The 22,774-nt window shown below is 41.6% G+C and overlaps 1 protein-coding gene across 1 annotated transcript in view; it reads left to right on the top strand.

The window, feature by feature from the left end:
* Window positions 1-1,723: 1,723 nt before the first annotated feature.
* RHEB (Ras homolog, mTORC1 binding) overlaps window positions 1,724-22,774 on the top strand; it is a 47,643-nt gene continuing 26,592 nt past the window's right edge. Inside the window, exon 1 of the mRNA XM_087433324.1 lies at window positions 1,724-1,968. Within this exon, the coding sequence (XP_087289450.1) occupies window positions 1,917-1,968 (52 nt within the window). The 5' untranslated portion in view covers window positions 1,724-1,916. The remainder of the gene's footprint in view (window positions 1,969-22,774) is intronic.

Here is a 22,774-nt window from a genome sequence, read left to right as displayed (position 1 = left end):
AATCTAGTACCATCAGTTCAAAATACCGTGGCAGGTGGCATCCACAGCCACAGGATAAAAATGATACATTTTACTGGAGAGTCCATTTTAAGACCTGAAGTTTTACAATATTTCAACTAATTATAGAGAAGAATGCAAAAATCCATTAAGGTAAAACACAGAACTTCAAAGATATTTCTCAACTTCCAGCTGGTCGCCTGGGGCTTCAATCTGCAGACCCGCAGGATGTGAATGCGCAGTCCCCCTCTCCAAGGCGTACTTCAACAGGATGGTGGAAGGATTTTGCCCTAGCGCCAGTGCTCTAACTCAACAAAGCACATTTATGGGACAGTCACCTCTAGATCTTCATACAGAGGAACCCAATCCTGCAGCTCAGCTTCGTAGGGGTTCCTTCTCTGTGCTCATTGGGAAAGGCAAAGGGCCATGACCATGCAGGTGGTCAAACAGCCCGGGGACAACAGAGGACGCTCATTGCAGTAGCGGGCTATCTGCTTCTTTAGCAACCACTAAGGGTAAGAATATCTACCACGATGGAAAAGTCTCCCTGGCTGAAATCTCCCCATCACATCCTCATTGCTCAGGCCTGGGCTTGCACCTTCATTTTCCACAACCGAGGCCTCCCGGGCTGGCGTCCCTTGCTGTAACACCCCAATGCCTCTTCAGCAGCACCAGTGGGAAAAAGGGTTGTCAGCGCGTCTTTTGTGGGAAATACAACAGTCCCCTTACTGGAGAGGTCAGCCCACACAGGAGGGCGAGCCCAGCGTACTTAAATCCCCCCCCACCAAGAACAGTTCGGAGCGTTCTCAGCCAACGACAGCTGGTGCCTGTATACCGAATTAGCCACGCAAGTGTTGACACTAAAGATGTATTGACTTGCGCTATTTATTTCCTGTGAGGTGTGCTGGGTCCGCAGGTCGCAGAGTTGAGACCAGAACTGGGAAGGCGCACATTTTTTAATGAAATGCATTAACATTTTGAATTAATGCATATTCCATTCTTTCCACGGTCTTGTACTCATGGATGACGCTTAGTCACCACCTACATCCTCAAACCCAGACTCACTAACGCCAATATAGCAACGTTTTTTTCGAAAAAAAGCAACCCGGAGGAAAAACCAACCAACCCACAGCCCAGCCCGTAACGGCCACGCGCCTCGCGCCTTTTAAGGGCTCAGCGGGCGCGAGTCTACCAACCGCTCAGAGTTCCGCCAATCACCACGGCTCCCAAAGCTTGTCCCGCCCCTCCCCCTGGTCTAACCAATCACTGGGGAGCTAGCTTCTCTCCGCCCCTCCCGCCCGCCTCCACCCCTGAGACGCTCCAGGCCTTCAAACCTCCCTGGCGGCTAACGGCGCGGTCACAGCCGGATTTTATTTTTAGCTCCCGGGCCAGCAGCCCCGCCTCTGGCTCCGCCTCCTCACCGCCACCAATGGGAGACGGAGTTTCCGTCGCGTCATCGCGCGGGCGGGCGGGAGCTGTCCAATCAGCGCTCGGGGAGAATTGGCGTAATTAAAAAGCGGCGGAAGATGGTGGGAGGGACATGACGCAGCGAGTTTTAGTCGTGACTTTTCCGGGGGCATCTCGGCCTCCCCTCTTTTTCCCTTTACAGTAAAACGCCGTCGGCGCCTCCCCGCGTGCCTTCCGGGGGCGGCCGCCGCGGCGGGGAGGGCGGTGCTGACGCGGGTCGCAGGGGGCCGGCGGCGGCGGCGGCGGGCGGTCACGTGGGCGTGTTTGGGGGCGGGGCCGCGCGACGGTTCCGGGCGGTTGGGCGCGCGAGCGAGGAGCCCAGGCAGCCGCGCCCGCCCGCCCCGCCCCTGGATGCCGCTCTACCCCGGCGCGGCCGCCGCCGATCGCAGCATAGGAGCCGGCGCCGCCGCCGCGATTGATGTGGTTGGCCCGGGGCTGAGGAGGCCGCCAAGATGCCGCAGTCCAAGTCCCGGAAGATCGCGATCCTGGGCTACCGGTCTGTGGGTGAGTGGCGGGCGCCGCGCGGCCTCCTCGCGCCGGGCCGCGCCTCTCCTGGGCGCCGGGACGCCTCGGGCCGGGCCAAGTTTGGGGCCGGCGCGGCCATGTGGCGGCCGCGCGTTTCGTAACCAGCCGCCCGCCGCCGCCGCCGCCACTACCTCCATTTTGAGCGGAGGCGGCGGCGGAGGGCGGCCCGGGGGCGGGGAGGCCGTGTGGGGAGGCCGCGGGCGCGCGGGTGTCCCGGTTCGTGCGGGCCGGCGGCGGCGGAGCGTCTGCTGCTCTGCCGGCGCCGCCGCGGGCGCCTCCGAGGGACCCGCACCTGTCTCCGCCTCTTCGCGGCTGGCTGGCGGGTCGTCGCTAGCGGCTTTTCCGCCCCGAATTCAGTCAGGTCCGGGGGTTTTAACAAAGGGAACAGCACCTTGTGGGGTTCTCTGTGGTGGAGTTCAGCGTGTTAGAGAAAACCAGGGACCTAAAGGACGTTTGGCCTCTGAGGGCAAGCTTCCCACCGCAGAGACCCCAAAGAGCCCTCTTCGGAAGCCCCTAGGTGCCGGCAGCGGCCGAAATAGAAAGGCAGAGAAAAAGAAGTGTCTGGTGTCTCGGTGTCCTATTTTTCTTCGGGAAAAATAGGGTCAGGTACTTGTAACCAGGCTGTTGAAGTAATTCAAAAGTTGTTGTTCTTCTTTTTTTTTTTTTTTTTTTGCCGAAAGGTTGACATGTATTTGAAACTGTTCCCGGCAGTCGCCTGCTTGCTGGACTGGGGTGGTCCCTGGTGGGCTCGGGGGTGGACGGGGCGCCAGAAAACGAGTGAGAAAACGGAACCGGTGACCTTAACCGTGCTTCCGGGTGAGGCGTTATTGTCTGACACCTGGAAGCCTGGGGAAATTACGCTTCTCTGTCCGTGTTGTTTTTTAAGGAGTAACTGTCTAAGGAAAAGGTGCGCTTGACCCTGGTGGGGGAAGGAGGGCAAAGCGAGGGGCTGGAGTCTGGTGATCGCAGGAGGCGGCAAGGATAGTTGCCGTAGGAAAGCTCGTAGCTGCCTGCCGCGCGTTGGATGAACTCCCCCGACCGCGCTTTCTCTTCTGCTTCCTCACCCCCATTTTCCACCGCCGGTGCCAGGGTCTGTGTTCTCTGACCAAGATCAGCTACAGCATGCTTACTCATCCTTTTCTCATCTCCGTCACGGTGCTGGGGGGGTTGGGGGTGGAAATCGTAAGAATAGGGGGCAAATCAAAGGCTGAGAGACGCTTGTTTAGACATGGGGGTTCCAGGAGTCGTAGGGGTAACTCGCGTGTGATGTAGTGTCACATCGTAGGTACACGTGGGGAAGGACTGGTGACAGCCTGAACAACTGCAGCCATAAAGTAACTATGCATCAAATTGAGGCTTTTAAAGTCACTAACAGCCCACTCCCCAAATGCCGGTATGGAACCCGGCATCCAGCCTTTATTGGCAGCCTAAATCACCCAAGCCCTTGCTGCTCTGTTCTTTATTTCCTCCTCTGCGTTTTGAAGAGTGGGACTTGGACATATCCTGCTCTTGAGTGAGCTCTATCACATACAGAGTGCCCACTAATTGAAGATCGCAGTCTCTGAATAAAACAGTTACAGGTGACCTGTACCTGGGCTACCCGATTTCAACTCAAGAGCATGTTCCAAAGGTCCTGACTTATTTACCCCTTGAAATTCTTGAGATGGTGATTCTAGCCTTCAGTAAGCAAGTCTGTTTTATCACTGTTTTATAAAGAAGTTCCTTATGTCCAGTTGAAATCCATTCTGTTTTATCTTCTAATCATCCTCCTCCTAAAGACCCAGATGTGACAGGTCACCCCTTAAACTTCTCTTCACAAACGTTCATTTTAAACTGCTGTTAAAATACTGTGCTAAATTAGCCTCCAGTGGGATAGAGAGTAAGTTCTAGTCCCTATTTCCTATGCCCTCTGTAGGTCATGTTACTAATCGTCTCCATTTTCTCCATATTTATGTTCAAGTGTAGGGATGATTAAACTAAAAGGTATTTTGGAGAGGTTAAATTACTCTCAATATTTGCATTTGATTTTAAAGCTATTTACCTTTGTTATGAACCGGGACAACTTGGAGTCTTTTGTTTCGTTTTGTTTTGCCAGCATCAAAAAAGGGAGTAATTTCCTGATTGCATGTACTAGCCACTCTTCAGAGAATTATTCAGTATTCAGACTTGTAGGAGTTTACTGATGTGTTTGCTTGCAAACGGTGCTGTACAAGAGATATTTGAGTGTGTTTCTAGGTTATGTTAATTTGTGATGCTAAGCTGTTGTGGCATGTTAGGCTCAGCTAGAAACCACACCTTTCTTAGAATGTTCTCTTGATTAAATATTTTCTGCCAGTTTGACTAGGCGAATACTTATTTTGATTTTGTCACGTCACAAATTTTATTTTAAAAATTTGCTTTCAGGTAAAACTACTAAATACTATGATTATTTTACTACTTGGCTTTCAAATTTTGTGTTTTTTTTTAAACATTGATAAAACTACCAGTGAGGAAAACATAATTCTCAGGTAATTTATACAGCTTGTTTCCGGAAGTACTTTTCCTGTTATTTACAATGTTAAGTTTTTAAGGACACGTCACCTGTAAGGCAGGCTGACTTTCAGGGAGTGCTGTGTATTGTTTTAGTGGTGGCCAAATGTACCAGCTCCCTTACATTCATTGTTTCTTTTTTTTTTTTTTTTTTAAAGATTTTATTTATTTTATTTTTTTCCCCCCAAAGCCCCAGTGGATAGTTGTATGTCGTAGCTGCACATCCTTCTAGTTGCTGTATGCGGGACTCGGCCTCAGGATGAACGGAGAAGTGGTGCCTCGATGCGCACCCGGGATCCGAACCCGGGCCACCAGCATCGCAGCGCGCGCACTTAACCACCAAGCCACAGGGCCGGCCCTACATTCATTGTTTCTAATACAAATGAGTAGTCCCATGACAGGAGGCAACTCAATCAAGTCAGAATTTTAGTGTTGCATAACTATCTTCAAATAAAATCTGGTACCTCTCTTACTGGAATCCTCTACAGAGAGCTTTGATAATCTAGTTTACCATTAGACCATAATCACAAAGTTATAAGTCTCTGCGGTTAACAGGAGGGACGAGACCACAGGAATGTGAACCATCGTAAGGGAGAAAATGAAACAACTCTGATTTGGTAAAAGGCAGTTCGGCAAAAGTAACTCAAATTATTACCTTGTCGAAATGTTTTAGGTAGTAAGAAAGATGCATCCTTTGATTTGGATACTTCATAGGTAAAGATGTCATTAAATTTGTTCCCAGTAGAATACAATCCAATTATATTCTGATTTACTGTCTATTTTTAAATTATCCTGTCCTTTTCTGAGACATTTAATTGAAAATTTAAAGATAAAACATTGTTTGCCGTGTATAAAATCTATTAGTGTGTGAAACTGTATGTTCAGGTGCTTAGTAACATTTTGAGGTTGTGTACTTGTGGGTGGGAGTAGTGCTATAGTGGCCACCTTATGTTAAAGCTTGAAATTCACTTTTTTTTGGTGTCATTCATTGTTCTGTACAAGAGAATAATCAGAGCTTGCATTTATGTTATTTTGATGTTCTTGTGGGTTATATCTATCCGTACTTACCTTCAGCACCCTGAAAAGAAACTCTTGTACCCACTAGCAGGCACTCCCTATCCTTCCTTCACCTCAGTCCCTGGCATCCACTAATCTGCTTTCTGTTTCTCTGAATTTACCTATTCGGGGCATTTCATATCAATGGAATAATACTTACATGATCTTATGTGACTGGCATCTTTCATTTAACATAAATATTTTCGAGATTCATCCATGTTGTAGCATGTGTCAGTAGTTCATTCCTTTTTGTTGCCAAATAGTATTTTGTTATTCATATACTATATTTTATTTATACATTTGTCAATTGATGGACATGTGGGTTGTTTCTGCATTTTGACTATTATGCATAATGCTGTTATGAACATTCCTGTACCAATTTTTGTGTAGACATATGTTTTCGTTTCTCTTGGGTATATTCCTAGGAGTGGAATTGCTGGGTCATATGGTAACTTTGTGTTTAACATTTTGAGGCACTCTCAAACTGTTTTCCAAAAGTAGCTGCACCATTTTGCATTCCTACCAACAGTTGAAATTGGCTTCAGTTTCTCCACATCCTCACCAATGCTTGTTATTGAAGTACTTTTTGATTTTAGCCATCCTTATGGGTGTGAAGTGGTATCATATATGATTTGCAAGTAATTTCTTCCATTCTGTGGGTTGTCTTTTCATTTCTTGATGGTATCCTTTGAAGCAAAAAGTTTTAAAATTTGACAAAGTCCGTTTTATCTATTTTCTCTTTTGTCACTTGTGCTTTTGGTGTCATATCTAAGAAACCATTGCCTAATCCAAGGACATGTAGATTTACTACCATGTTTTCTTCTAAACGTTTTATACTTTTAGCTCTTACATTTGGGTCTATGATCTATTCAGAGTTAATTTTTTTGTGTGTGTGAGGAAGATCAGCCCTGAGCTAACATCAATGCCAATCCTCCTCTTTTTCCTGAGGTAGACTGGCCCTGGGCTAACATCTGTGCCCATCTTCCTCTACTTTATATGGGACACCACCACAGCATGGCTTGACAAGCGGTGTGTCAGGGTGCGCCCGGGATCCGAACCTCTGAACCCCGGGCCTCCGAAGCTGAGCGCTCGCACTTAACCAGTAGGCCCCCGAGCTGGCCCCCAGAGTTAATTTTTGCATATGGTGGGAGATGGGAGTACAGATTCATTCTTTTGCATGTAGATGTCAAGTTGTCCCAGCATGTTTTGTTAAAAGACTATTCTTTCCTCATTGAATGTCTTGACATCCTTGTCAAAAACCAAGTGATTATAAATGTAAGGGTTTATTTTCGGACTCTCTTCCTTTGATCTCTGTGTCGGTCCTTATGCCAGTATCACGCTATCTTGATTACTGTAGTTTTGTAAAAAGTTTCAAAATTAGGGAAGTATGAGTCCTCTAACTTTTCCAGATTGTTTTGGCTATTCTGAGTCTCTCGCATTTCCATGTGAATTTTAGGACTAGCTTATTAATTTCTGCAAAAAAAGCAACTGAGTTTTCATAGGATGTTTTGTAGTTTTGCAAGTATCTTTAAATGTCTGGTTTAAAAAACAACTGAATTCTCATATCTGCTTCTGAATTCATTGAGTTACAATATGTTACTCTAATGAAGTACGGATATGAAGGAAATCCGGCCTTGCATGGATTCATAGTTGGGAAAGGGAGGAGTATTTTAATAGCTTTTTCAGATAATTGTGGATATTCTTTGATACTCACCAAAACTCCGTAGGTGGTAGTTTCTTAGAGGTTATTGTAGTATGCAATCTGAAATTATGTGGATGAATTTTTTTCTACCATGTTACATATAACTCCATTCATTTGCTTTGCACTTGGAATGGATCTTCTACCCATTCCTGATTTTATAACATCATACATTGGTCATTTGGAAAATACGTATTGGTTCACTATTACACAGATTCTTCCACATTTTGACGTTTCTATATATAAATACCTTTTTAAAATCAAATTTTTTAATATCACCACCAATCTCCTCAAACATTTAAATATTAGGAAGCTGTTAAGCTCTCCATAAGTAATGCAAGTTTTCCCAAGTTTTAATTTCCTCTTCAGAGTTTGAATGTGATCATTGGGAAAGTGCTACTAGTTTTTCTTGAAGTGACAGTTTCATTTCCAAGAAAATGTCTGCCAGATACCCACATTTGAAATAGTGATAGTTTGTTGGTCATTCTTGCAAGTAAAAATGGTGTTCCATGATAAAAGTGTTATTTCAGATCACTTCCCAAACAGTTGCACAAGTGCTGTTCCTCAAGCCAATCATCCTACTTCCATATGCATCCATCCCATTTTGTCAGGTGGAATATTAAAAAGACGTACTTAAGGGTCAGATTTAATACAATTAATAATTGTTACTGCTTCAAGTACTGCTTTACTCAAGTACTGCAGTACTCAAGTACTCCTACTGTTAAATGAAAATGGCTTTTCTTTTTTTTACTGTGAGTGCATGGTAGTGAATAATACAATGACTTTTCACTACAGTTTGTAACCACCGTCTTGATTCATGCTAAGGGGTACCAAGCCAGTAGTTTTACCTACTATTGCTTTTGCAAATTAGTGCTGATATGAACGTGGTGAAAAAAGCAAATAATATCTTAGTATTGTTATGAAAATAGTTTTGACCTCATGAACCCCCCTGAAAAGGTCTCAAGGGACCCCCAGAGTTTCACAGCCTACACTTTGAGAACCATTGAACTATGGTATGCAGAATCTTGCTAGACTGCTGCTTGCTTTTGTGCAAAATTGAGTCCAGAGTGGCTGCATCCTAGATGCTGTTCAAGGGGATGTGGTTACCGCGGTCTTAGAGGAGCCTTCCAGGAGAGGCCCTGTAACATTGTAAGAGACAAGGATGGTGAGGCAGGAAAGAACTTGGCATGCTTGAGAACGGAAGGAAGTGGGGGTGGCTAGAACATAATGAGCTGGGAGTAGGAAGTGAAATTGGAAAGGTGGTCAGGAGCTGGATTACGCAGGGCCTTGCAGGAACAGTAGGGAATCATTCCTTCTGAGTAGTAAGCAGTGAGTTACTAAAGCAGGGAGAGGTAGGATATCGAAATGCCAATTGACTTCGCCTCTGATTGTGGTGCCATTTGGTGGGGGTTACATAAATAAAAACCAACTTTATTACATTATTACATAATGAGAAACAGCCATCTCTACCAGAGATTATGAATTCAAAAATATACAGCACTTTCCTTAGTTTAGGGTCTAGAATAACTTTATAATATTGTCTATGAGTGGATTGTACTTAGTTATTTCAGTAAATCAGAGCTGACCTTGGGGCAGGATTGTTCAGGTTAAAATGTTATGAAATCTTTAGTGATCACACCTGAGAGAACCCGTTATTCTTAGTTCTAGTTTATTACAAAGTACCAAATTAAGTCTTAACAGTTGAGCGAGTACTCACTGTCTGAAAGGGATAACTGTTAGAATGCAAACTGGTGGGTGCCTTTAACGTGAATTGCTTGTTTAATTTAGAAATATAACTTAATATCTCAAACACAAAGGTTCTGGAATACTATTTTAGTATTTTAATGTTCTTAAATGTATATATTGGGCTTCTGAGAAAACAGAGTTCCACGTAGGACATCAGAAGTTGAAATCTAAATTGGTATTAGTTTAGAACAGTAGTGCTAGAAAACTTGTCTTGCCCTCTGTGGGCAGGTGAAAGAAAGCAGGGTGGTTTAAGGATCCTGGTACAATTAACTCCTCCACATCCTTGGTTGGCTGGTATCTGGTGTTGTAAGGGGAATGTAATTGAGATCCCCCTTACCTCCTGCTCCCCCTCCTCCATTTTTCTTTTTGTTGTGCTTACTTGCTTGCAGAAAGACTTCTCAGGGACTTTTGAAACAGAAATTGGTATTTTAACGAGATATGTGATCCTGCTTTTTGCAAGATTAAAAGTTGAATGGTAACTCCACGATGGCATGGTAAATAGTTTGTGAACATGGAGATGAAAATACTGGCTTTTACAGTTATAATATAGTTTTATGAAATGAAAATGCTTTTCTAAGATTCATATGTCTTAAATATAAATGCATCTGGCTGATATTTTTCTGGTTTTCAAATCTAAATCATGTTTGAAATTTATTTTAAGGAGAATATTTTGAAATATAGATTCTCTTTATTCTTGATCGTGACTTATCGGAATGACTGACTAAAAACATAAATGGCAAAATTCAACCATGGTGGCTAATATCAAGGTGGAGGAGGGTTCAAAATGTCCTTCACAAAGTGGACACACCAAGGTAAAATATGACACTCGATGGTGGGAGTGAAAGTGGGAAAACACTATGGAATTTCCAATCTGTCTGCTAGGAAATAACTAGATGTAGCATGGTGAATTTCTGACCTGGCTTGTATGGCCTTGAGTACACCAGGGGGCAGGAGTGCCTGACACTGAGATAAGACAGCTATGCAAAGAATTCAGACCAGAACATCACTGAGGTTGCTCCTGGAGGAAAGAAGAACCACAAAAATGCAAGCCACAAATGTAAAGTCTTATCTTTACATTTCAGAAAAAAAATCTGTGTGCATACAGGTTGAGAGACCTGGATTAATTTTCTGAGCATTTAAGTTGACCATGTTCTTATTGTGAACCAGTCAAACTCTGAACCACAGGTAGAGCGTTTTCTTCAGTTCTGGATGTCACATGTTGAGGAGTGTTGCCAACTCAGGGTAGTGGTTCTTAACTTAGAGTTCATGAGCTTTCCCTGAGATTGTGTGCAAATTTTCTGGGGAAAGAGATCGGAGTTTTTATTAGCTGTCCAGAGGATTTCAGTCCCCCAAAGGATTGAATTGTTAAAATGACTGGTTGAAGAGGACAGTGTGTGTGGATAAGTGTCACATGTTATTCAAATAGGTGTTCATTAAATGTTTGAATAAACTAAGTCCCTTCTATGCCAGGCACTGTGTGTTTAGTCACAAAGTCTAGGGCAATCCTGATCCCTGCCCTCAGGGAGCTTCAATCTAGTGAGCGAACCACAGAAAACAGTTACTGCTGCTACTACTACTAACAGTTGATTTAAAAACTAATAATAGTTTTTAAAGCATTTACTGGTGTGGAGTGCCCTTAAACTCTATGAGTTAGGTGCTATTATTATGCCTATTTTGCAGATAAAGTAACTGAGCTACAAAAAAATTAAATGATTTGCCCAAGATCAAACAGATATTAAGTGTCTGAGCCAGGATTTGAATTTAAGCAGTGGCTCCAGAGCCAGCATTCTTTAACTAACTCCTACACAAATTATTTAAATACAGTTGGGATAAATGCTTTGAGAAAAATAATCCAAGGGAGAGCTAATTCTACTATGGGTATGGGTGGGGGTAGGAGAATTGTCCCTAAAGAACTGTCGTTAAAGCTGGAGTTGGCCAGGCAGAGGGTAAGGAGAGTAGGGAGCACGGGAAGAACGGCAGAGCCTTCCAGTTGAAAGGAACAGCATATGCAAAGCTCCTAGGGGATGAGAAAGAGCTTGGCACGTGGGAGGTGTAAAGAGAGGGCAGTATGGCTGGACAGGTGAATGAGAAGAGTAAGATGTGAGTGGGCGAGGAGGTCACATGGGACTTACCTGTGTGCCAGCTGTCCATCAAGAACAGCCTTGTATGCCCTGTTGAAAGTTTTAGACTTTTCCCTAGAAACAGTGGGAAGTCACTGAAGGGTTTTAAGCAACAGATAAGATCATCTTCTAGACCAGGATTGGCAAACTTTCTGTAAAAGGCCAGATAGTAAATATCAGAGGCTTTACAGGTCACGTGCCCTCTGTTGCAACTACGCACTTCTGCCTTTTGTAGCACACAAGTAGCTATAGACAGTATATAAACAAGTGGTGTGGCTGTGTGCCAATAAAACTTTATTTATGGACGCTGACATTTGAATTTCATCTAATTTTTACATCATGAAATATTGATTTTTTTTTTCACCATTTAAAGCTGTAAAAAACATTCTTAGCTCATAGGCTGTAGAAAAACAGACTGTAGGCCAAATTTGTCCCCTAGTCTGTAGTTTGCTGGTCCTGTTTTATGTCCTCAAGAAGATCTCTCTCACTCCTCTGTGAAGTGGTTGGGGGCAGTCAGGGAATGGAAGTGGGAAGAGCAGCCATGTATTGAAGTTCACCAGCCAAAGTGTCCCAGACTAGTGTAGTGCAGGCGAGATGAAGAGGAGACAGATTTGAGATGTAGTTAGAGGAAGAATTGACAAGACTGTGATGTGGGAGATGTTAAAGATAGCCTTCAGATTGTTAGCATGAATGCCTGGGAGTGGGTAATGGTGCCACTGGTTAAAATGAGAAATGGTAGAATATGACCAGGATTTGGGGATGGACCAGATTCATTTCTTCACCTGCCAGATCCACACACTTGCCTTGGTTTCTGGCAGCAGGGACCCGCACCATTCCCATGGTCCAAGAGACAGGTGGCTGTGCCTACAACTGGGGTTCTGAGGGTATGCTGCTCCTGGGTCCTCATGTTGCCCGTGGGTATGCCCCAGCATATCCTCATACTGCAGGGCTGTTTCCCTGTTGCCTTGGAAACAAAGGAGATTGCAAGACCTGCTTGGCCCCACACACTCATACTACTCACTCCGCCAGGCAGGGGTGCTGAGGATTGGAGTCCAACTACAAGGATTTTTCTATCATTCCTACTTGAGGGTGGTGGGGTGGATGGGGGTCTCCATCTCTAGACCTTTTCATTCTGTATAACTGTGCTCCCACAGTGTATAAATATGCTTTATGAAATAGTTTTCTTAATCTGACCATGTTTCTGGATGAGCATTATCCTTAAAAAATTGGATTGGACGATATACAAAATGAACAAACCTTCCATTTCTCAGACCTCCATGGAAATCTTTCTGGCAGGCAGCTAAGTTTATAAAAGGAGGGTGTTCCTATTACCTTAACCTGTGGTATAGAGCAGCATTGTCCAATAGAAATATAATGTAAGCCACATGTGGAATTTTAAATTTCCCAGTAGCCACATTAAACAAGTGAAAAGAAACAGGTGAAATTAATTTAATAATATATTTCATTTAGCCCAGTATGTCCAAAATCATTTCAATATGTAATGGATATTGTCGATATTTTACATTTTTTTCATGCTAAGTTTTCAAAGTCTTGTGTATGTTTTACACTATGTATGACACATCTCAGGACTAACCACATTTCAAGCGTTCACTGTCTCCTGTGGCTACGGGCTATGCACTATCGGACAGCACAGGTGTAGTGAGGAATGAATTGGTGTTCATAAAAGGGGTCAGTGCAGATTTTTAAAGAACTTTTGGAGAATAATCGTTATAAATACACATTCATGCAGACTGATGAATATGCTGTATTTCATGTCTCATTTCATTTTCCTATTTTTTTGTTATTACTTGTTTTGATCAGTCTTAAACTTCGTGCTCTTTAATATGTTAAAGGTCATGTTATAATTTGTGAATTTATGTCTTATTTGCTTTTCTCTAGCTCTTTGCCACCCTGACACGCAGACTTCTCCCCAGTTTGGGCCACAAATCTGCCAAAATTCATTCTTCATTGTTGCCAAACAGTAATTTCCTGCAGGTTATCGGGTCTGTCCCCTTGCCATCCAGCTCTCTAAATCATCCTATAGAAATGAATATCCTATTTTTTAAAATCTTTAGGAATTTTTAGGCCAGTTCCCTTGCCTTTCTTGGCAGCACTTTTTTTTTCTCTTAGTTTAATAACCTGACAGTTAATAAAATTCTTCATTTTTGTAACTCAAAGCTTCTTATTGTAATATAAACTTATTTCTCATATTCTCCTCAGTGGAATATATCTGGTAGCATACTTAGCAATAGTAAGCACACAGTAAGTATTTGAGTAATAATTTTATGAACTAGTTTTACTTGGTTATTTTCTGTCTTGTCTTTGTCATAATAATAATTATAGCTTAATTATTTTCTCTCCTAGCGTCTATTTTTAAAAAATTAGGAAAGGGGTGTGAGAAAGACTAAGATGATGTCAGCCCTGCTTAACTCATAGGAACAAGTGAGATAATTCATGTGAAAATGTTTTGTAAACCCTTAAAAACAGTATCTCACTTGTAGGTGCTAGTGAATAATTAAAATGTGGATTCTCTGCATCATGCCCTCATCTGACTCTGTATGAGGGAGATGTGGGGATGGGTATGCATAGCAGAATCACAGCAAGCGCTTTTACAGAACACACAGGCACTCCTTATGCGCCCCTTTAAAAATGAGAGTGGTGAGGTAAGTGTATTTTTTCAAAAGGCTTCCATGGTGACCCTGATATATATACATATGACCCTGCCCCTCAAAAAAGCAACAGCTAATGCTACTATTGACAGAACTACACATTTTTTACAAAAATGGGTGCAGTACTTTAGTAAGCCTGTAATTGGCGTTGTGTATCATGTAAGGAACACATTGTTAAACCTTCATCCCGTTGGTTGTTGTTCTAGCCCTTTTAACAGTGGTATATTCAGGTTGCAATCCACTTACAACCACAGATGATTCTGCAGTCTTTCTGCTGTTTGCAGACCTGGTCTGTTTTATTGATGTCTGTTCTATTGGTAGCTCCCAGAGAAGCACCATCGTGGCAGTCATGCCCTGGCCCTGTGGCACTCGTGAACAGCAGAATGCTGCAGAGATGGTGACGTGCCAGTGCCAGGCTTTATGCCTCAAAAAGTCAGCAGCTTCTGCTTTTGTGTTCTCTGGAGCCTCGAGTAACATGTGGGAGAGACCTTAGGAAAGCACACATGGGAAGAGAGAAGGTCCAGCTGTCCCCACTGAGTCTAGCCCCCAGCCACCACCGGCGGAGGCAGCCAAGGAGTGACGACAGGGGCAGCAGAGGACCCAGCTGGGCCTAGCCTTGATTGTAGAGTTGCGAACAGATGAAATGGCTGTTGGTTTCAGCCACTAAGTTTTGAAGTGATTTGTTATCAGCAATGGATAACTGAAACAGTCAGTAATTTTCTGCTTTACCGGAGTGTGTGTGCACTTTTCTATTTATTGATTTTTTATGGTGTTATTTAGAGGCTTTAGCTGGAGTAGTTGTTGCTCTGCCATTTTCTTAGATTTCAGGTTAATTTATTAGATGTAATTATTAGAATGTATTTTTCTGCTAAGCTGATTATTTTTGTCTGAAGAGCAGTTACTAATAGTAGTAACTAATAATAATGACATTTATGAGGGCTTTTTACATACAAGATATTCTACATGTATTTTCCTTTAACCCTCACAGCCACCTATAAGGTAGATACTGTTATCTCCATTTTACAAGGGAAGAAATGGGCTCAGGAAAACTGCCTACAGTCACATAGCTAATAATCACCATCCTAGTCTACTTACTAAAAAATAGTGTCTTGTCTTCCCCTTTTATATACTTTTTTTTTTTTTTGGTAAGGAAGATTCACCCTGACTAACATCTGTCCCAGTCTTCCTCTATTTTGTATGTGGGTCACCGCCTCATCATGGCTGACGAGTGGTGTAGGTCCGCACCCAGGATCTGAACCCGTGAACCCGGGCCACCGAAGCGAAGCGTGCCGGACTCAACTGCTACACCACAGGGCCAGCCCCTTGTATAGCTTTTGTGGAGTGTCTGTTCATGTCTTTTGCCTATGTTATTGGGTTCTTGTTGAGTTATATACTCTGAATAACAGTTCTGTATCAGTTTTTTTGTTTATGGTTTATTCATTTTTTATCATGTAAGGAATCTTTGCCTACCTGAAGATTGTGAAGATTCTCATGTTTTCTCCTCCAAGTTTTGTAATTTTAGCTCTTAAGTTTAGATCTATGATCCATTTCTAGTTTTTGTATATGAGGTAAAGGTCAAGATTCTTGTTTTTTAACTAGAGGTATAATTTACATAGAGTAAAATATATCCTTTTTGGTATGTGGCTCAGTGAGTTTTGACAAACACATACAGTCATGTAACCACAACCACCTTCAGCACATAGAATAGTTCCATCAATGTCAGAAATGGTGCCCCTGTGTAGTCAGCCCTTACCCCCCTTCTATGTCCCTATAGTTTTGTCTTTTCTAGAATGTTATATAAATGGAATCATACGTTATGTAGTTTTTTGTATCTGGCTACCTCACTTAGCATAGCACATTTGAAATATATCCGTGTTGTGGTATGTATCAGTAGTTATTCCTTTTTATTGCTGAGTAGTATTCCTTTGTGTGAATTTAACATAATTTGTTTATTGAGTCACTTGTTGAAGTTTGGCTTATTTCCACTTTGGGGCAATTATGAATTAAGCCACTATATATATATGCATGCAAGTTTTTGTGTGACTATATTTTCATTTCTCTTGGATGAATACCTGGTAATGAGATTGCTGGGTCATATATTAAGTATATGTTTAATTTTTGAGAGACTTGTTTTCCAAAGTAGCTGTTCCGTTTTGCATGCCCACTGAACATGGATGAGAGTATCAGTTGCTCCACATCCTCTCCAGTACTGGTGTTGTCAGTATTTTTTATTGTAGCCATTTTAATTACGTATATCTCATTGTGATTTTATTTGCATTTCCCTAATGAATAAGCATCGTTTCATGTGCTTGTCTCTGAATATTTTCTTTGTTAAAGTGTTTAAGTCTTTTTCTCATTTTCTCAATTGGGTTATTTGTTTTCTTGTTACATTTTGAGTTTGTTATATATCCAGGATACATGTCCTTTGTCAGACACTGTGTTTTGCACATATTTTCTCCACGTCTCTGTGACTTGCCTTTTCGTTTCCTTAAGAATCTTTTGCAGAGCAGTTTTTAATTTTGATGAAGTCCAATATATCACTTTTTTTCCTTTATGGATTGTGCTTTTGGTGTTATACCTAAGAAATTTTCCCTAACTCAAGGTCACAAAGATTTTCTATGTTTTCTTCTGGAAGTTTCATAGTTTAAAACGATTTTACGTTTTGGTCTATGATCTTTTTTTTTTTTTTTTTTTTTTTTTTTTTTTTTTTTTTTTTTTTTGGTGAGGAAGATTAGCCCTGAGCTAACATCTGTTGCTAATCCTTCTCTTTTTGCTGAGGAAGATTGGCCCTGAGCTAACATCTGTGCCCATCTTACTCTATTTTATATGTGGGATGCCTGTCAAAGCATGGCTTGCTAAGCGGTGCATAGGTCTGTGCCCGGGATCTGAACCCGTGAACCCCAGGCCGCTGAAGCTGAGTACATGAACTTAACCACTACACCACCAGGCCAGCCCATGTGATCCATTTTTGATCCTGTACTTTGTTATGGAGTGCACATAAGATGTGGTCAAATTCTCTTTTTTTTAATATTCATATCCAATTGTTTCAGCACCATTTGTTGAAAAAGACTATCCTTTCTCCCTTGAATTGCCTTTGCACCTTTATTGGAAATCAGTTGATCATATATATGTATAGGTCTATTTCTGGAGTCTATATTTTGTTCCGTTAATCTATATGTCTGGAAGCCAGCCTGGTGACACAGCGGTTAAGTGCACACGCTCCGCTTCGACGGCCTCGGTTCAGATCCCGCACGTGCACCGACGCACGTGTATAAAGTAGAGGAGGATGGGCACGGATGTTAGCCCAGGGCGAATCTTCCTCAGCAAAAAGAAGAGGATTGGCGTCGGATGTTAGCTCAGGGCTGGTCTTCCTCACAAAAAAAAAAGCAAAAGAGAAATAATCTATATGTCTGCCCTTATGCGAATACCACACTATGTTGATTACTACAGACTCCTGCTAAGTCTTGAAATCTAGTACATACATGTTCTTAAAATTTTCTGAGTTTTTTTCCCTTACAGTTTAATTTTTCCAACTTTTTCTCTTTGGGGTTTGTAGTAAACACCTATTTTGAAGCAGGTTAAAATGCCCCGTTTTCATTTCTAGTCCATTTTTCAGAATTTCATCCTGATCTTCCAGATGTTTCATCTTCTCATGTCCCTCTCCTGACTGGAAACCCTCCGGTGGGTTTTATTACAGGATAAAGTGGAAAATTTTTGGCTTGTTTTTTAAAAAAAACACTTTCAAATTCTTGGTTGGAGGGTGGTTGACTTTTCATGTGAGTGTCTTTCTCCCTGTTAAGATTACTGGGTCCTTGTAGATGGCAATCAGGTATCTTGTACTGACATCTTTTTCAGAGTTACTCATGGAATAGGATTTCAGTCAGTGTGTGTGGACTCAAAGTGTACTGTGTTGATCATAATTTGCGGAAAGCTTTATTGACTTTGGAATGCTGTACTAGAATTTAATAACCATTTATTGAACAGGTGATAGGTGCCAGGTGCTGTGCTTTATATTTGTGATTTCACTTAGTCACCGCATGCATCAGGATTCCGAGGCACAGAGGGGTTAGCTTCTCCAAAGACACAGCTGGGATTCACGACATAATCTGAGTTCAAATCCTGAACCTTTACCCACTATCCTATTTCTGCTAATTATTACATTTCCCTTCATTTTGTGATGCTTGTTTTCTCATGTTTTAATGTTTCCGAAGCCAGAGTGTATTGTAGTTTTAACTTGCTTGTGTACTGTCATCAACCCCTGTCCCCCAAAGCTGCCATTAACAGATGATGTGTCTTGGAATAAATGGAGTCCTAGAAATGGGAAAAGATGGTTATTATGTGGTGAATACTTGTTCTTTTTGCGCTGTGGAGATTACCACAATTACCCCATTATTCATCTGAAATGACTGCTGATCTACATTTTATGTCAAATAGTAGGAACTTATTTCAAAAGATGTTACTTAGGTTTTTTTTCTATTTTTCTATTAGAATGTTCATGAAACAGTTTTTTCATATTCACTTGATCGTGTTTCGTCTGTTTTTTCATAAGTTTTTAAAAGTAGAAGTGATGCCTTCGATAATCTTTGGAAACTCAATGTATTTTGTTCAAGTCTTTGGCACACTTTTATAAAATTAATTTCACCTGTTTCAATTATTTTGATGGCTTTTTTTTTTCTTAGTAATAGTGTTCTTTGTGCGGTTGGAAATTTGGGATTGCAGGTTCATGCTTGATTTGTTTTCCTCTTACTTCCTCTGCCCTCCTCCCATCTTTACCCCCTCTTTTCTTTTGGGTTTTTTAAATCAGCCTTCATCTGGCCCCTATCCAGGATCCCCTTGTGGGCTTGCTTGGTGCCTGGTAGGGAATCAGTGACTGTGTCCTGTCCCATTTGCCACCATTTCCCAAACACACAAAAAAACATGGCCCCAGTGCTTGATCAGCAGCTTTCTTTAAGTTTCTGCCTTGGCATCTTATGAGGATCACTCAAGTCATTTACTAGAAGGCATCACTGATGCCTGTTTCTCTGCAAAGATCTGTTTCTTGAGGTATTTTACTTCTAGATTCTGTCAATTAAGAGTGGGTATAGATCGATTGGAAAACTATTAGAAATAGTCAACAACTACAGCAAAGTTGCAGAGTACAAAATCAACTTACAAAAATCAGTTGCATTTCTATATGCTAATAACCATCTAAGAGAAAGAAAACTTAAGAATACAATCCCATTTACAATCACAACAAAAAGGATAAAATATCTAGGAATAAATTTAACCTAGGAGGTGAAAGACCTGTACAATGAAAACTATGACATTATTGAAAGAAATGGATGATGACGTAAAGAAATGGAAAGATATTCCCTGCACATGGTTTGGAAGAATAAACGTAGTTAAAATATGCATACTACCTAAAGCAATCTACAGATTCAGTGCAATCCCAATCAGAATCCCAATGACATTATTCACGGAAATAGAACAAAGAATCCTAAAATTCATATGGGGCAACAAAAGACCCCAAATAGCTAAAGCAATCCTGAGAAAAAAGAACAAAGCTGGAGGCATCACAATCCCTGACTTCAGAATATACTGCAAAGCCATAGTAATCAAAACAGCATGGTACTGGTACAAAAACAGACACACAGATCAATGGAACAGAATTGAAAGCCCAGAAATAAAACCACACATCTACTGACAGCTAATCTTCAACAAAGGAGCTAACAACATACAGTGGAGAAAGGAAAGTCTCTTCAATAAATGGTGTTGGGAAAACTGGACAGCCACATGCAAAAGAATAAAAGTAGACCATTGTCTTTCACAATACACAAAAATTAACTCAAAATGGATCAAAGACTTGAAGGTAAGACCTGAAACCATAAAACTGGAAGAAAATATAGGCAGTACACTCTGACATCAGTCTTAGAAGGATATTTTCGAATACCGTGTGTATTTGGACAAAGGAAACAAAAGAAAAAATAAACAAATGGGACTTCATCAGACTAAAGAGCTTCTGCAAGGCAAAGGAAACCAGGATCAAAACGAAAAGACAACCCACCAACTAGGAGAAAATATTTGCAAATCATATATCCAACAATGGGTTAATCTCCATAATATATAAAGAATTCACACAATTGAACAACAAAAAAACAAACACCCTGATCAAAAAATGGGCAGAGGATATGAGCAGACATTTATCCAAAGAAGATATGCAGATGACCAATAGGCACATGAAAAGATGTTCATTATCACTAATCATCAGGGATATGCAAATCAAAACTACCCTAAGATATCACCTTACACCCATTAGAATGGCTATACTCACCAAGAGAAAAAAGAATAAATGTTGGAGAGGTCATGGAGAAAAGGGAACCTTCATACACTGCTCTTGGGAATGCAGACTGGTACAGCCACTATGGAAAACAGTATGCAGATGTCTCAAACAATTAAAAATAGAAATACTGTATGACCCAGCTATCCCACTACTGGGTATTTATCCAAAGAACTTTAAATCAGCTCTTCAAAGAGACTTATGCACCCCTATGTTCATTGCAGCATTATTCACTATAGCCAGAAAGTGGAAGCAACCCAAGTGCCCATTGACTGATGACTGGATAAAGAAGATGTGGTATATATGTACAATGGAATACTACTCCACCATAAAAAAAGACAAATTGTCCCATTCACAACAACATGGATGGACCTTGAGGGTATTATGTTAAGCACAATAAGCTAGACATCTTATGATTTCACTTATATGTGGAAGATAAACACACACGGGCAGAGAGAACAATTTAGTGGTTACCAGGGGGAAGGGAGTTGGGGAGGTGGGCACAAGGGGTGAAGGGGCACATTTATATGGTGACTGACAAATAGTAATGTACAACTGAAATTTCACAATGTTATAAACTATTATTTTAAGTGCTATTTCTTAAACCAAGAGGCTAAAATAAAATATGACAAAATGTTAACATTGGTTAAATTTGGTGGGGGAAAAAGTGAGTGAGTGTAGAGTCAAGTGATACGTAAAGTTCCTTAGATCAGAGAAGGCTCCTGTCACGGTAAAGTACAAATTTATCAAATAGAAGAGTGATTTGAGTGATCCTCATAAGAAGATATAAATTTTTCAGTTCTAGTGTAATAATACAATTAATATTGTAATCAATTAGGATACTCATACAAACTTAAACAGTAAGGAAGGTTATTAACTCACAAATGGAAGACTAGAGGTTGAATAGTCAGTTAGCTCAAGAGCAGAGATTCTTTCATCTCTTTAGTCTGCCATCCTTGACCTTGGCTTTAAGGCAGTGGTTCTCAAACTTGTGGCACCTTAGAATCACCTGGGAGGCTTTTAAAAAGTCCCTGTGCCCTGGCTGTACTAATTAAATCAGAATTACTGGGGGTGAGACTCAGGCACTAGTTTTTGGAATTCCCTGGGTGATTCCAGAGTGCAGGTAAGTTGAAGAACCAGTGTTCTAAACTTTAGAACTTGGTTTGGAGATCAGTGTCACCAGGGACCTTGGTAGAAATGGAAAATCCCACACCCCATTCCAGATCTAATGGATTAACAGTATGTACTTTAAGAAGATCCCTAGGGGAACTGTTTATTCTTTAATATTGAGGAAGCACTGCGTTAGAACACTGGTTTTCAAAGTTGCTGCACATTGGAATCACTGGAGGAATTCTAAAAATACCGAAGCATGAGTCCCACCCCTGGAAATTCTGATTTATAGGCAGGGACCCTGAAGTGTTACTCAGATTCTGAGTTTTGCTGTTCTATCTGCATAGTATTTTACATGTTCATTTGTACTCTGTATTTCCTGTAAATTGGTAGTTAGATCTAGTGGTTTGATCAGATTTAGGTGGTTTCTTTCTCTTCTACCTGCCACCCCCACCCCCTTTTACACTTGCTTGGTGGTCTATATTTGCATCAGGGAGATCCATAATGTCTGGTTATTTCTCTTTTTGTGGCATTAATAGCCACTCATCATCGTTGCTTATATCCATTCGTTCATTAGTTTAAAAAATCATGGTAATTGTTAATATTCTTTTGGTTACAGGGGATAGATACACACCCAGATTTTCTCAAATTTACTGCATTTGTTGTATTTTTTTGTGTGTGTGTGTGAGGAGATCAGCCCTGTGCTAACATCTGCCAGTCCTCCTCTTTTTTTTTTTTTTGGCTGAGGAAGACTGGCCCTGGGCTAACATCCGTGCGCATCTTCCTCCACTCTACTTGGGACGCCGCCACAGCATGGCTTGCCAAGCAGTGCGTCGGTGCGCGCCCGAGATCCAAACCGGCGAACCCCGGGCCGCCGCAGCGGAGCGCGCACACTTCACCGCTTGTGCCACCAGGCCGGCCCCGTTGTATTTTTTTTTTTTTTAAATGTGTTTCTCTCCATTAGAATTTACATGCCAAAGAAGGAGTTTCTGTTTGTTCACTGATATATCCCAGTGCCTAGAAATGTGCCTGGCACATAATAGCTGCTTTAAGAGATGTTTGAGTAAACAAATGAACTAATCCATAGTCAGAGCTCTAAAAACTCAGGATTCAGAATGAATGAAATGTCACCAAGCTTGACACTATAAAAATACAGCTGTTAGGAGCTAGAATTGGGAGGAAGAAAGGTGGTTGGACAGGTGGGGGAATTAATCTCCTTATTTTACACAGTGAATAGTCAAGCAGTTCTGTTTGTAACTGATGAAAGTAGAAGTAGGGGTTAAGCGCACGTACAACGTTAGCTCAGGAGGAATTGGAAGGGAGAACAAAGCACTTCGCTGCTTTGTGGCAGTGTCAGCCTGTAGTCCCTGTGGAGATAGTCATCCAGAAGTCACAGCATGTATTTCTTGCAGTGGTTCTGTCCTACAGACTTCTTTGTAAAGTGAAAAGCTGCTTTTCTTCCTTAATTGCCTCCATAGCTTTAGCCTCAATTTACCTGACCTTTTCCCTGAAGGCTCCTCAAACCAGAGTCAACACACTT

This window comes from Ceratotherium simum, chromosome 1 (assembly GCF_057802395.1).
Source record: "Ceratotherium simum simum isolate JZ-2026a chromosome 1, ASM5780239v1, whole genome shotgun sequence".
Lineage (NCBI taxonomy): Eukaryota > Metazoa > Chordata > Mammalia > Perissodactyla > Rhinocerotidae > Ceratotherium > Ceratotherium simum.
Note: the sequence above shows the minus strand (reverse complement) of the source record. Positions and strands in the feature narration are given on the sequence as shown.